The following is a 12,914-nucleotide window of genomic DNA, read 5'->3' as shown; positions in this document are numbered from 1 at the left end:
AGAAGTATCAAATAAAAATATATGCAGTTTTGTCATGTTGTAGGCTGTTGGTGGAGGTTACTTGACAGCACAAGATTACTGTGAAGGTCTCTTCCCATCTGGTAGGGTATATTTTCTCCCCTAGTTGGGCCTGATCAAGCTGCAGTTAGTTTAAAGTCACTTTTAGATCAAATAGGAGCAAACAAACAATAGAGATCAGTTTCTAAGACCTGGAGCACAATGGCTCTCTGGCCATGAGGCTATATCTGTTTGTGTATTGAGCCTAACCGTTACTTTCTGTTTCTTATTGTTCTGATGTAGCAGCAAGAACAGATGCGCTTGTGCTTCTCCAGTGGAAGACTGAAAGATTTGCTATCTCTGTCCACAGGTTTGAGGACCTGGAGATAAGGATGTATATTAGAAAAAATTCCATGGATTTGTAACTGGGTTTACACGTTCCTGTGACTAACTTTCTGTACAAAATGTATAAAAAGCTCAGTCAAAAAAGAGGAAAGAGGAAAATGGATAATGCAAATAAGTGTGATGCACAGTGATAGAGATTGTACTTTTGAAAATCCAAAAAGTAAGTTTGATGATGATGACCGTTGTATTTCAGAAGGTAAGCTGTATCATAGACTCTTGTCAGTGTTAATGCTCCTTAAGGACAAAGAGCTTCCCTTCTTATTTTTGCTACTGCAAGATTTTCGCTACTGCTACAGTGTGGTTCTGGATTATTTATTCATGAGGAGTGCTTTCTGGAATGACACTGAACATTAACCGCATTACTTCAGCACAGGCACAGTATTAATATATACACATATTCTATGTATCATACTGGCATGGGTGCTTTCCTACCACAAGTTACATTTAACCGTCAATAGAGTATTTATAAATATCAGAAGGCTACCAATGTAGTGAATACTTCAGCATAAAAAATAAAAACCTTCACACACGCAACTCGGAGGCTACAATGAGAAATTACCTTTGTGTCTTGATTGTAATGAATACTGTGATGAGCCACACCACAAAAGCTTTAGCTCTGATAACTGTACCTGAATGTCCTGGGTTAATAACTCATTTCAGGTGCTTGACAGATGTATTTAAATAACATAGACACCACTGTTTGCCTGGTAAAATCTCCTCTCAGATATCATTTCTTATATCAGTGCCACCCCTATGAATCAGATGGTGAATATGGGCAACAGAGTGGTGCAGAAGGCTGCCCTATGAGCTCATGCCTGCTACAGAAGAAAACAGCATCTTCCAACATCAGGCACAAGCTGGAAGGAATCACCTCCTGCAGCCAGCCCCAGAATAGCACAGTTATATTTGAGTACCAACAACAGGTACAGAAAATGGGAAATAATGATATCACCTTTTTTTTCCCCCGCTGGAGAAATGATCATGAGTAAGTCATAAAATTAAGGTTTTCTTAAAACCTTTTTTACTTCAAGATTAACCTAAACTAGAAAGTAACTGTGTTTTTTAAAACAAACAAACAAACAGAGAATTAAGGTATTTGCCTTATATTCCCAACATTGAAAATAAAGTAAGAATAGGCAGCTAACTTTTCTAATGGCCTCAAGCTTATTCCCATCCTCAAACACGCCAATGATTATTAAACTGAACATTCAAAGACAATCTGTCTGGCACTATATTCAGAGAGCTGGACAACAGGCCTTGATCCCACAGACAATCAGTTCTCAGTTCAATGAAACTTCCAAGTTACAGAAATGCTGACCACACTAGGACCAAAAGCTTGTGCTAGAAATTTACTATACAGTTAACTGCTTTCCTGAATTAGTATAATGAACTGCAACACTTTTGCATCAGCAGAAAAATTTCCCAAGATTTCATTGAGCCCTGATTCAGCCCCTAATTGCTTCCTTCTTGTATTGCTAGAATCAGGATTTTAAATTGCGTAAGTCTTGCATTGCAATTAAGCATACAATTAATACTCCAGGAATAGTCATGCCTAGTTCTTAAAGTTTATTCATAATATTTAAATAGTGATGGAAGTCACTTAATAATTGTTCTCAAACTGAATGATTTCAACATCAATAAATTAATTCATCTTCTTGAATGCATTGTAAAACTTGGCATAAAATAAGCATCTGCAATCTATGTTATACTGTGCTGTATAATCTCTGAGTGTTGTTTTGCAAGTATGTTCTTTAACAAAAGCATTCCATTGTATTTCCTTATCTGAAATAGCAAAACTGAAATGCTGAAAACAAAAACCTCAAAAAAGAGCCATAACTGATTGCGCCATCAATGAAGACATGCAAGAAGGAGTTATTTAAAAATGGAGAAACTGAAAATAGGACTAAAAAAAATGAAGGAAAAAGTAAACACATAAAAGGCGCTTAAGAGGCTTCAAAAAAAGCTGATACAAACAATTCTAAAATATTTCTTACCTTCTTCAGTCATTGTGTCATAATATTTTAGGTTTCCATATGATCCAAGCTCTACAACATCACAGTAAAAGACACAAAGATAAGGAAGCAGCAGACATTCAAGAAATGTACATGTTTTTGCATGTGCTTCATAAACTCGAATAGTGGCTATGCAAAATTTCTGCAGGACAGTGAGCCACGGACTACAGAAATGGCAGTGCCTTCCCCCCTAGAAATTTCACAAGTCACTGGCTTTAGGTAAGCAACTTGGTAAAGTGAGATGTAGGTGAAGCACTGAAATCTAAAATTCAGCTTTTTCAAGGTGATTGACAATTTGGTGCCTCTACATTTGGGAAAACATCATAAACTGTGACAGTACCTAATCAGCAGCACCTTTGGAAACTAAGCTCTTTTAACATTCCCCAGGTCAGACATTCATATACTTGGCATCCAGCTTAAACAAAATAACCCTCAAAACACATAATCCAAAGAACTGTTCATACCGCTGTCGCACAAACATTGTTTTGATACCTGTGCTGATGTTGACTTGCTTTAGAGGGGTTACTTAATTTAACCACTCTCTTGTCACTTGTGAAGTCAGAAAAAAAGTATTTACTCAATTCATCAGGTAGTATGATGCCTAACTTAGTTAAATCATTTAAATAGATCTGAATATATTGCATTACTATATTCTAACAGGGCAGAGAAAAGAACAGAATGTAGAGATCTAGATCTTTAGGGCTACTTTATTTTTCTATGTGACACAATCTTGCACGAAATCATTTTTTTCTCCAGCGGTTGCTTTACACTTAATTTCTTAAAGCACTTTTTTCTTAAAGTTTGGCATATATGTAAATATACATATATATAAAACCACAATAATTAATGTAGCTCTGCAAAACAGGACAGATTAAAATTACGCACAAGAAGGAATTTGTAAATGATTTGTCTGAGGAATTTGTGGATGATTTCACTCATTATTTTTATATAAATTTTTACAACTGAGCTTCCGAGCATCCAACCTTTGACAGAGTGTAATCATTAAAAAATGGGTACTTAACAGTTTGGTAGTGCTGTTTTCTTTGAAAATATTCTCTCTTCATGTTTATGAAACAGCTTAAGCAATTAAAAGTATAAATGCTGCCCAATTATTTTGGTTTTAGCTAATATACCTCATCATCTTTCAATATTTTTCCACATAGGTGGATTTCAATAGAGGTATGGCTATTAGTTTTTAACTGTAAAATACTGAGATGATATGTAAAACTGATACTTTGAAATATCCTTTAAAAAAACCCCTATTTGCAGGTACCTGAATCTGCCAAATGAACATTGCTTACATCATTTGCAGAGACAGAGAACACTTTATGCCATGGAACTAGAAAATACAGTATATTATCACTGTTTATTTTTTTAAATAATTATGAATGGATTGTAGTGATTTTTTTCATAGACATACTTTATCAAAACAAATCACAAGTACTAACATACTCTTGCTTGTACAATGCAGTGTCTTACTTGCACATAACTACGCCCAACAGAATACGACATTACTGTATTTCTTAAAGCAAAGAAAGGCATCATTTAAAGACAGAATTTATTATATTGTTTTATAATTATATAGAATGCATATACTGTTTTGTAAAAATGTACTTAGTGTTGCAACTTAATCTTTGTAGCTGCTTGCACATAAAAGAAGCTGCTGTCCTACCATCTTGATTTTAGTCCTAAAGATTTGAATTCCTTACCTGGGAAGAGGTCCCAATAACTTCAGTATAGACTTCCCTGCATACAGCATTTGGGACCATATATGCTGTTTAATTAGAGCTCATATCTGCTGACTCTATGCCCAGCAACTTTGATTAAATTTATTCTCACTGATCTCTTCCTTGATGTGTCTGGGGTCTGCTTTGCTGGAACCTGGGAATGAGGCATCCTCTGGAGGATGAGGACAGGAATGGAAGACGGAAGCCAAAAGTTGTTCAAGAGTAATCATAGAAATGGAAGTACATGCAGGAGACAACACTGCCCAAGGGGCTGCGCAAACTCATGTAGAAAAAAGAGTGACGATGGGGGTGCAGAAGGACAAAGTTGAGAAGAAAAAGTTTGTACCATAGCAACAAACTTAAGAATTGACAGAACAATGGTATGAGGTCTCTGACTTAATGGATGAAGCAGAATTGTTTCCAGAGGAAGCCAACAACAATGGTTAATTATGCTGTATCTTCAGAAGAAATAAAAGTGGCAGCAGAAAGGTAAGGCACTTGACACACTGACAATCCGGCTTAGACCTGTTTGCTTCCCATCTGAAGTGAGAGGTACAAGACAAGTAAGAAAGAAAAAAGGACACTCTGATTATACAGAGACTTAAAAGAAACAAGGAGATGCATACAGGCGCATGATGCTGATGATAATCATGTTCTGGGTGCTTCAGCAATTCAACACGCCAAGGATTAAACTAGGTTAATTCTTGCAGTTAGCAAAATTACTTCCAGGAAAACACTAATCTTGCTGGTGAGATTACGTTCCTGAATGCCTTTATAGTCCTATAACCAGAGCAGAATATTTTATACAATCACCAGCTCACTGATTGCAAGGTACAACAATGGTGGCAGAAAACATCAGCTGCATGTATTCACTGGATTATTTTATGGATTTTAAGATTAGTTGGGTCAGTTCTGCTCAGCAATAAAAAACGTCTGCCTCTATACAATTTGCCTCCAATATATCACACTAGCTTCTGCTGTGAAATTTGGACTAAATCTGCTCTTTGATATTTATTTTTTAATTTTCTTGTTATAATATGATTCTGTTCAATAAGACTCCAAATAAACTCAACCTCAATTGAGGCACTTTTTGAAAAAATATTGTATTGAAGAAAGTTCTCAGCTTTAAAGTTATTCTGAATGGAAACAGAAATACAGTATAAAGGCGACTTGAAAAAATACCCCAAAATCTAACAATATTAAAATTTGATAATTCCAGTTTCACGAACATGCCATGTGGTTCCCACAGGGAGGGACAGACTGGCTGACAGCCAGTACCTGCATCCCTGCTGGTCGCATGAAACAAAGAGAATGCAGAGATGCAGCTTAACAGCTGATCCTCGACAGTGACAGCCATTGAATTAATTTGTTGCTTTCTGCGTATTTTTATACCAGAGAACAGAGGGTTCCTGGTAATCCTGGCTGACATTCCTGAAGGATTACAACATTTTCCTTATTACCTGTTGTTCTCTACTGTGTCTGTAGGTGCTACACCATATAAAAGTAAACAGAAAGAACAATGTTGTTAGTCAACAGCACTAAATTATTTGAAATTTCAAATTCAAGACAGCCAGCATGGCTCCAACATGGGCAAGTCTTGCCTGACCTAGTGGCTTTCTGTGATGGGGTGACTACATCAGCGAACAAGAGAAGAGCTATGGATGTCATCTATCTGGGCTTCTGTAAGGCCACTGACATAGTCCCCCACAACATCCTTCTCTTTAAATTGGAGACATATGGATGTGATGGACAGACTATTTGGTGGATGAGGAATCGATTGGATGGTTGCATCCAGAGGGTAGTGGTCAACAGCTCAACATCCAGTGGAGATCAGTGACAAGTGGTGTCCCTCAGGTATCCATACTGAGACCAGTACTGTTTAATATCTTCATCAATGAAATAGAAAGTGCGATCAAGTGTACCCTCAGGAATTTTGCAGATGGCACCAAGCTGAGTGGGGCAGTGGACACGCCTGAGGGACAGGACACCATGCAAAGGGACCTGGACAGCCTGAGAAGTGGGCCCATGGGAACCTTATGAGGTTCAACAAGGCCAAGGGCAAGGTCCTGCATCTGGGTCCGGACAAACCCCAGTATCAATACAGGCTGGGGGATGAAGGGATTGAGAGCAGTGCTGTGGATGAAAAGCTGGACATGAGCTGGCAATGTGTGCTTGCAGCCCAGAAAGCTAACCATATCCTTGGCTACACAAAAGATGCATGGCCAGCAGGGCAAAGGAGGTAATTTTTCCCCTCTACTCTGCTCTGGTGAGACCCACCTGGAGTACTGCGTCCAGTTTTGGAGTCCTCAGCACAGGAATGACATGGACCTGTTGGAGTGGGTTCAGAGGAGGGCCACAAAAATGATCAGAGGGCTGGAACACTTCCATGAAGACAGGCTGAGAGAGTTGGGGTTGTTCAGCCTGGAGAAGAGAAGGCTCTGGGGAGACCTTATTGCAGCCTTTCAATACTTAAAGGAGGACTACAAGAAAGATGGGGACAAATTTTTTAGCAGGGCCTGTTGTAACAGGACAAGGGTTAATAGTTTTAAACTAAAAGAAGGTAGGTTTAGACAAGATATAAGGAAGAAATTTTTTATGATGAGGGTGGTGAGGTGCTGAAACAGGTTGCCCAGAGAGGTGGTAGATGCCCCATCCCTGGAAACATTCAAGGTCAGCTGGATGGTACTCTGAGCAACCTGATACAGTTGAAGATGTCCCCTCACATTGTGCGTGTGGGTTGGACTAGATGACCTCTGAGTGTCCTTTCCAACCCAAACTATTCTATGATTCTATGAAATAATATACCTAATCACTCAGTTAATTTTCAATGTTCTCTCACCAAGTATTGTAGGTACAGTTTATGGTAAAACACCCATTTTCTGCCTCTTTAGTGTAGTGCCCCAGGCTGCCACAGAAGAAAAGCACAGCCACTGTTCCTCTTTGCTCTCCTGCTATGAAGATCTCAGATACAGAATGCAAATGTCCCTAGTTATGCCAGAAATGAGCCCAGCTCAGAGTTTCTCAAAAAGCTCGTAAGACATACATATTCTAGAGATAGCAACCTGCATTGCTAAAGGTATGTACCACTTCATGAAAAATGTGACTCAGATTCTCAAACAAAAGTAATGTGTTTACAGGTTTCTTCGACAAGCATAGGACTTTTACCTCACATAAAAAACATATTTGTATGAAAGTTCATGTCACACTTCTCCAAGGTAATTAAGCAGTTTCAAAGTTGACATATATTTCATTCAAAACAGAACAAAGAGATATTGAAGGCAATCCCTGAATTTTTAGTGTAATTCCGCCATTGCATTCACTTGACCTTCCCTGTGTTTGACTTCCACAGTCATGAAGGCATAATCCTTTATCAGCATCAGTGGAAGCTAGACTTACAAGGGAATTGTGACGCATTCTGGAACAAGCATATGGAAAGCATATATTTTTCCTGAGTGTTCATACCCATAAATTCAACCTACCAAAAGGATGAATATGTAAGACATAAGGGAGAAATGAAACGAGAGAGTAAGGGCTCAAAACTTATAATAAAATTGAGAATGCATGCTATATTATAATAAAATTGAGCACGCAGCTCAGAACTGCAATGTAAAAGCAGGCAAATAAATACTAAAAAGATTGTAAACATGAAGCCTAACTGAGACTGGAGACAGAAGAGAATTTTTGTACAACAGGTTGGACACGTAATTCTGAAACTCAGCAAGTTCTTGACAGTCAGAGACATTACTTTGGTAATCCACTCTTCCCCTTCATGTCTTTCTGATACGACCTCTGATTTGCACTTATTGTTGTCTTCATGCTTGACAGAATCTCCTTTTTTTTTCATTTGCATTTTTTTAAAAGAAGGCTGAGGAGTTAGGCCAGAAGATTTAGAGGAATCAGTATTATAACAGCAAGGAGAACTAGGTTGTCTTTCCTTGATCTTCACTGTCATTTCTTCTAGCTGTCATGGTCTTGGGAAATTCAACTAGATGATCAGAAGCTCATCAATAAAATAAAAAAAAGAAGGCCACTTCAAAGGTCTTGCTAGGTAAGCTCTGGTGGTGGCTATTTAACCTAAATTGGACTCAAAGCTTGATTTGGTTTCATCAGTGTTACTAGATTAGGAACAAAGAACTCTCAGTGCTAAAAACTTGTGAAATATCTAGTGGAGGTTAGTATTACAGGTGTAAAATGAGAGTGCTAACCTCTAGCAGATCTTTAATAAAAGAGAATGCCTTTGTACATAGACTACTTGAGGCGAAACACAAAAAATCCCACCAACTGAAGGGTATCAGGCATTACAAATTTTAAAAAGGACAAATTCTTTCAAAATCTTTTTCTTTCTGTGAATCTCATCTCAATTTGACTCCCATCTTTTATGAACTCCATAAACCTCTTAACTTTCTTACAGAGCACTTATACTCCATCTGGGATAGACTGACTGCTGTGGGAGTTATGTATTATCACTGCAAAATGCAGAGGAGAGAAAACAAATGTTTCAAGAAGCAAAAGACTTCTACTACTATCTCCATATAATCCAAACTATGCAAGTTATAATTAAATGTTGTAGCCTACATTTTTACTTGTGGACCTTCAAGCTGCCAGTTCTTGCAAAATGAAGTCTTTGCCACTGAGCTGGTGCAATGGAAAACACAGAGAACTCTTTTTGATCTGAGCAATACTGTAAATAATAACAGTTGCATGCATTTTAGAACTACATCTTTTTGGATTATGCTGCTACCAGTGCTGCTTTATTAACACTCCTAAGCAAATAAAGAAAAATCATATAAATCAAAAGTTTTGGGTACTTGACCAGCAGGCAGCACATTGGGATCAACTAAATTATGTAATACTTTGTGCATCTGAGCTCTAAAAACATGTGGTCACCTTTCATCTTGTCTTTAAACTGCAAGCCTTCTAATCCCGTTCTCTCTCCTCATGTGTCCTTACTCTGGTTTTTAGCGTAGGTGGTTTTGTCTTGATAATAATCTCATTAAAGCTGACTGCTTTTATTATAGTTTACTGTGATTTTATCAAATTGGAGTACAAATAGAAATACAATTTAAAATTTATACAATCATATCAAGAGAGTTCTTGTCAGCTCAGGATAATCACAACACCCAAAAGCAAGACCTGCCTATTACTTTGCTCTTAGCACAGCATTTAAAATGAAGATTGAAAAGCCACTGTTCTTATAGCTCACACTGTCTAGCAAATCTGACTGTGGTGACCAAAGGGAATTTGTCAGAGTATTCACAGGTTTTTAACTGATATGGGTTAAAGACCAAATATTTATAAGGAGGTGATCAATGGCATGTTATTAACATATATATGCAACAAAGAAGAAAGTAATCTGAACTACTATTTTATGTCAGACACTGGTTTTGATATTTTTAGGTGTTTTTGGTTTTGTTTTTAATTTAAGAAAAGCATGAAGTTACTTGTTCCTAAGGTTTCCTTCTTTTTCCATCTTCTTTCCCTCATAAGTTACCTTCGTGCCATCTGCCACCAAACTCTCGAAGACAGGTGCCATACATTCTCTAGAACATAGTAATACCCAACAACAACTGATAAATATTAGAATTGACCTTGCCTGGATCAATCACAATTTCGACTTTGAAGGAGGTATTTGTCTCTGAAGAATTTTCAAATATTCATGAAAATGGGAATTCCAAGATGTAGAAGTGAAAACCCATCCTACTGATGATATTGGGAGATCTACCACTGATTTTGATGGGGTCAGGATTTCACTGAGTGTCTGTCTGGCCAGGCACTGTGGGTACTGGACACATAAAACTCCAACTGCAATAAATTCCAGCTGTTCTGGTTTTCAGCATGTCCAAGGAGAGCAATGCAAGGGGAGCACATGTTCCTCTCACTTTCCAGTCATAAAACCCAACCAACCTGTGGAGGCTGAAGTCATCAGCCAAGTGTAAACTGTACTAAAGGAAATCTTCTACTTTCAGCTTCAATAGAAAGTCCCTCCTAGCTACTATGATTCCCTGACCTGTACAGTTTTATATATTATTCATGTTTTCTGTTGCTTGTATTTTTAACATGGAAATTCAGAGTTAGGAAGAAACTTAAAAGAAGTTAAAGCCATTAAGCATGGAAATGCATAGTCAGGACAGCTGTACCCTGCTCTGGGATCACGCTTATATTTAAATACTCATGTCTTCCTTGCACAATCTGTAGGGAATCCCAAGAAGAATATGCTGTCTGAAAAACAGGGCATCTGGAAAATATCATGGAGATGAGAGAAGAATTTTGCCTGTAGCGAGCAGCTTGAGTAGATACTAATTGAAAGAATAAACCACAACATGCAGAAATAAATTGTTGTGAAAACTGATGCCTACCACAAAACAGACAAAAGGATTAAATTTCAGGTTTTTTAAAAAAAATTAAAGGCAACAGAAACCTTCCATTATTTAAAATTTGCTACCTACAAAGAGCAATACTGATTTTAAAGAGAGATCTGTTCTTCAATTCTGAAGTAGCTAGAAATTCTCTCAGTGAAACTAGCGAGGAGTGCTGCCTTATCTCTGCATTTTGAGACCATATGTAGTTAAGCAGACCTGACATTTACTGCTGCAGAGTCTGAGAGCATCACCACAAAGAGCTACATTTTGCCATTGAACTGCCCACTCTGAGAGAAACGTGTTAGGGTTTCTCTGCACCCCAAGTTATGTATAACAAAAACACACCAAAATTTTGATACATCACTAATTACAGACACGTTCTGTGGATAGGATAAAAGCTGCAAGCTCACCCTACATTCATGGAAGTGCAGCCATTGTCTTTAGAAAAAGCAAGACCAACATCCTCAAAATATGACAAGAATGAAGTGGTCCCTGCATGTATGCTAAACAAACCCACTCAGAAAATAATTTAGGCTTCAAAAGTGTGCAAGAAGAAGGATGCTGAGTTCCGCTGCAAGGCCACAGGTATGACTAAAGGACACTCAAGAATGCCAAAGGATCTAGAGCAGAGATAGTTAATAACATTTATAATTATTTTTATTAGTTTTGTCTAGATTTGCATATTTCCTCATGTTAGATAAAATTCTGTTGTGCTTATAAGCCACTGAAGGATTATTTCTTTCATCTCTGGCATGGTCCTGGGAAGTGCACTGAAGCATCCACACCCTGGGAATGAGTGAAGTGGAAGCACTCAGATTACTTCAGCAATGCAGGAGCTGAGCATTACCCATGAGTTGGTGTAAGCTGAGGTGCCTGGCCTTACTTCTCCAAGGACGTAACAAATAAACAGCTTCAGTCAAAAAAAGCTCACAATGGGAGTGAGCACAGACATGATGGTGCAGCTTACCTAGGCCAAGGGAAGAACAAGAGCATAAGGGTTTTGCAAAATGAGACCAAAGCTAGGACCCTGCCGGCTGACCAGGCAGGGAAAGGTTACCTAACCGTTGTCTTTGGGGTAAGCAGGCATTTTTTGTGACATCTCAGAAACAAACACGAGCAGCAAGAGCACATTAAGCAAAAGTTTGAGGTGAACAGAAAAGCTGTGAAATTGTTAAGATCAGTATCTAGGAGCAGAACAGGATATACTTATAAGTAATTCACTCCTATGTCAAAAACTTTTGAGGATCACATATTTCTTACATTTTCTTAGGAAGCATGAATGCAGGTTCCTGTTTTTTCTTTGTCAGAGCAGACAGTGACAGTACCGTATTTTTCTGTGTTCAGTGAAGGAAGTGACAGCATTGTGAACTCAGCTTTATGTAACAGAAGGTTACTTCTCTCACCAGTAACATGCACCATATTTATATTTAAAAAAAGTAAAGCATGTAAGACAAACTTCTGCAGAAGTATATCCTGTATTTTTCCACTTTGGAAACAGAACTAAAGATGGGAAGAGGAGAGAATTGCCAAAGATACCTACTTCTGACTGGAGACTGAGCCATGGCAGAGATTTATATCACACTCATTTTCATGCAGAGGATGCCATTAGTATATGAGTTATATCCTTGTCACATGGGAGCCAGGGAGTCAGCACCTAGCTAAATCCTCCCTTTCGGAAGATGTTTTGTTGGCCTGTGGCAGCTTATCAGCAGACAGAAAAGGGGTGGCATGATAAGGAAAAGATCTCATTCTTCCTGCACCATGCTAAAGCTGTGCAAGAAAAGCAAGGTACCCTCAAGTTGCACTGGTGCTCTGAATCCTCACTTCACCACTTTTATCTTCCCTTTACAACAGAGTACCAGTAGGAGCCTGCAGAGGGGAAAACCTCCCTCCACAATCCTGAAGGAATTACTCTTCAAAGCAGCCTGCAGCTTGCAGGGAGAAGGTAGGCTTATTATTCATGGCAAGATACTTGCCATTATTTTCCTTTCCCGGCTCCGACTGAAGAACAACAACTCTCTTCTACTAAAAAATGTAAAGGATCTTTGCAAATCCTACACTTTCATAACCCAGGAATGTTCATCTCAAAACAAGGACAATGTTGTCGGAGGTACAGGACTCAGAAGGAAAAAAAAAGCGACAAATAATCAATGATTGCTAAGATTTACTTTCAGGTTGCTTGCAGTTTGGACTGGGGCCTGACCAACACAGTAGGTGTGCTAATGTCATCCTTATTCATATGGGTAATGCCGTTATAAACAGTCCAGATCACTACTCGGTGACTAAGGGATTGGCAGACCAGCACTTAAGCAGATGCAAATATGGCACAGGATTTCCTGGAGATTAATGACTGGCTGGGAGTTGATGACAGCCTGATGCACAGGCAGACATTAATCTTAATCCTCAGAAAATGA

General features: G+C 38.4%; 1 protein-coding gene across 5 annotated transcripts in view; it reads right to left on the bottom strand.

Moving 5' to 3' along the window:
- Positions 1 to 12,914, bottom strand: part of SLC24A2 (solute carrier family 24 member 2) — a 111,218-nt gene that overhangs the window by 30,979 nt on the left and 67,325 nt on the right. For 3 of the 5 annotated variants that reach the window (XM_055791188.1, XM_055791191.1, XM_055791190.1), the window contains one exon: positions 2,397 to 2,447. The exons of the other annotated variants lie outside the window; for them this stretch is intronic. In XM_055791188.1, coding sequence (XP_055647163.1) covers positions 2,397 to 2,447 — 51 coding nt within the window. The remainder of the gene's footprint in view (positions 1 to 2,396; positions 2,448 to 12,914) is intronic. 5 annotated transcript variants of the gene reach the window in all.

The sequence above is a fragment of the Falco peregrinus genome, chromosome Z (assembly GCF_023634155.1).
Source record: "Falco peregrinus isolate bFalPer1 chromosome Z, bFalPer1.pri, whole genome shotgun sequence".
In the NCBI taxonomy this organism is placed as follows: domain Eukaryota; kingdom Metazoa; phylum Chordata; class Aves; order Falconiformes; family Falconidae; genus Falco; species Falco peregrinus.
The sequence above is the reverse complement of the archived record's forward strand: the minus strand, read 5'-3'. Positions and strand labels throughout refer to the sequence as shown.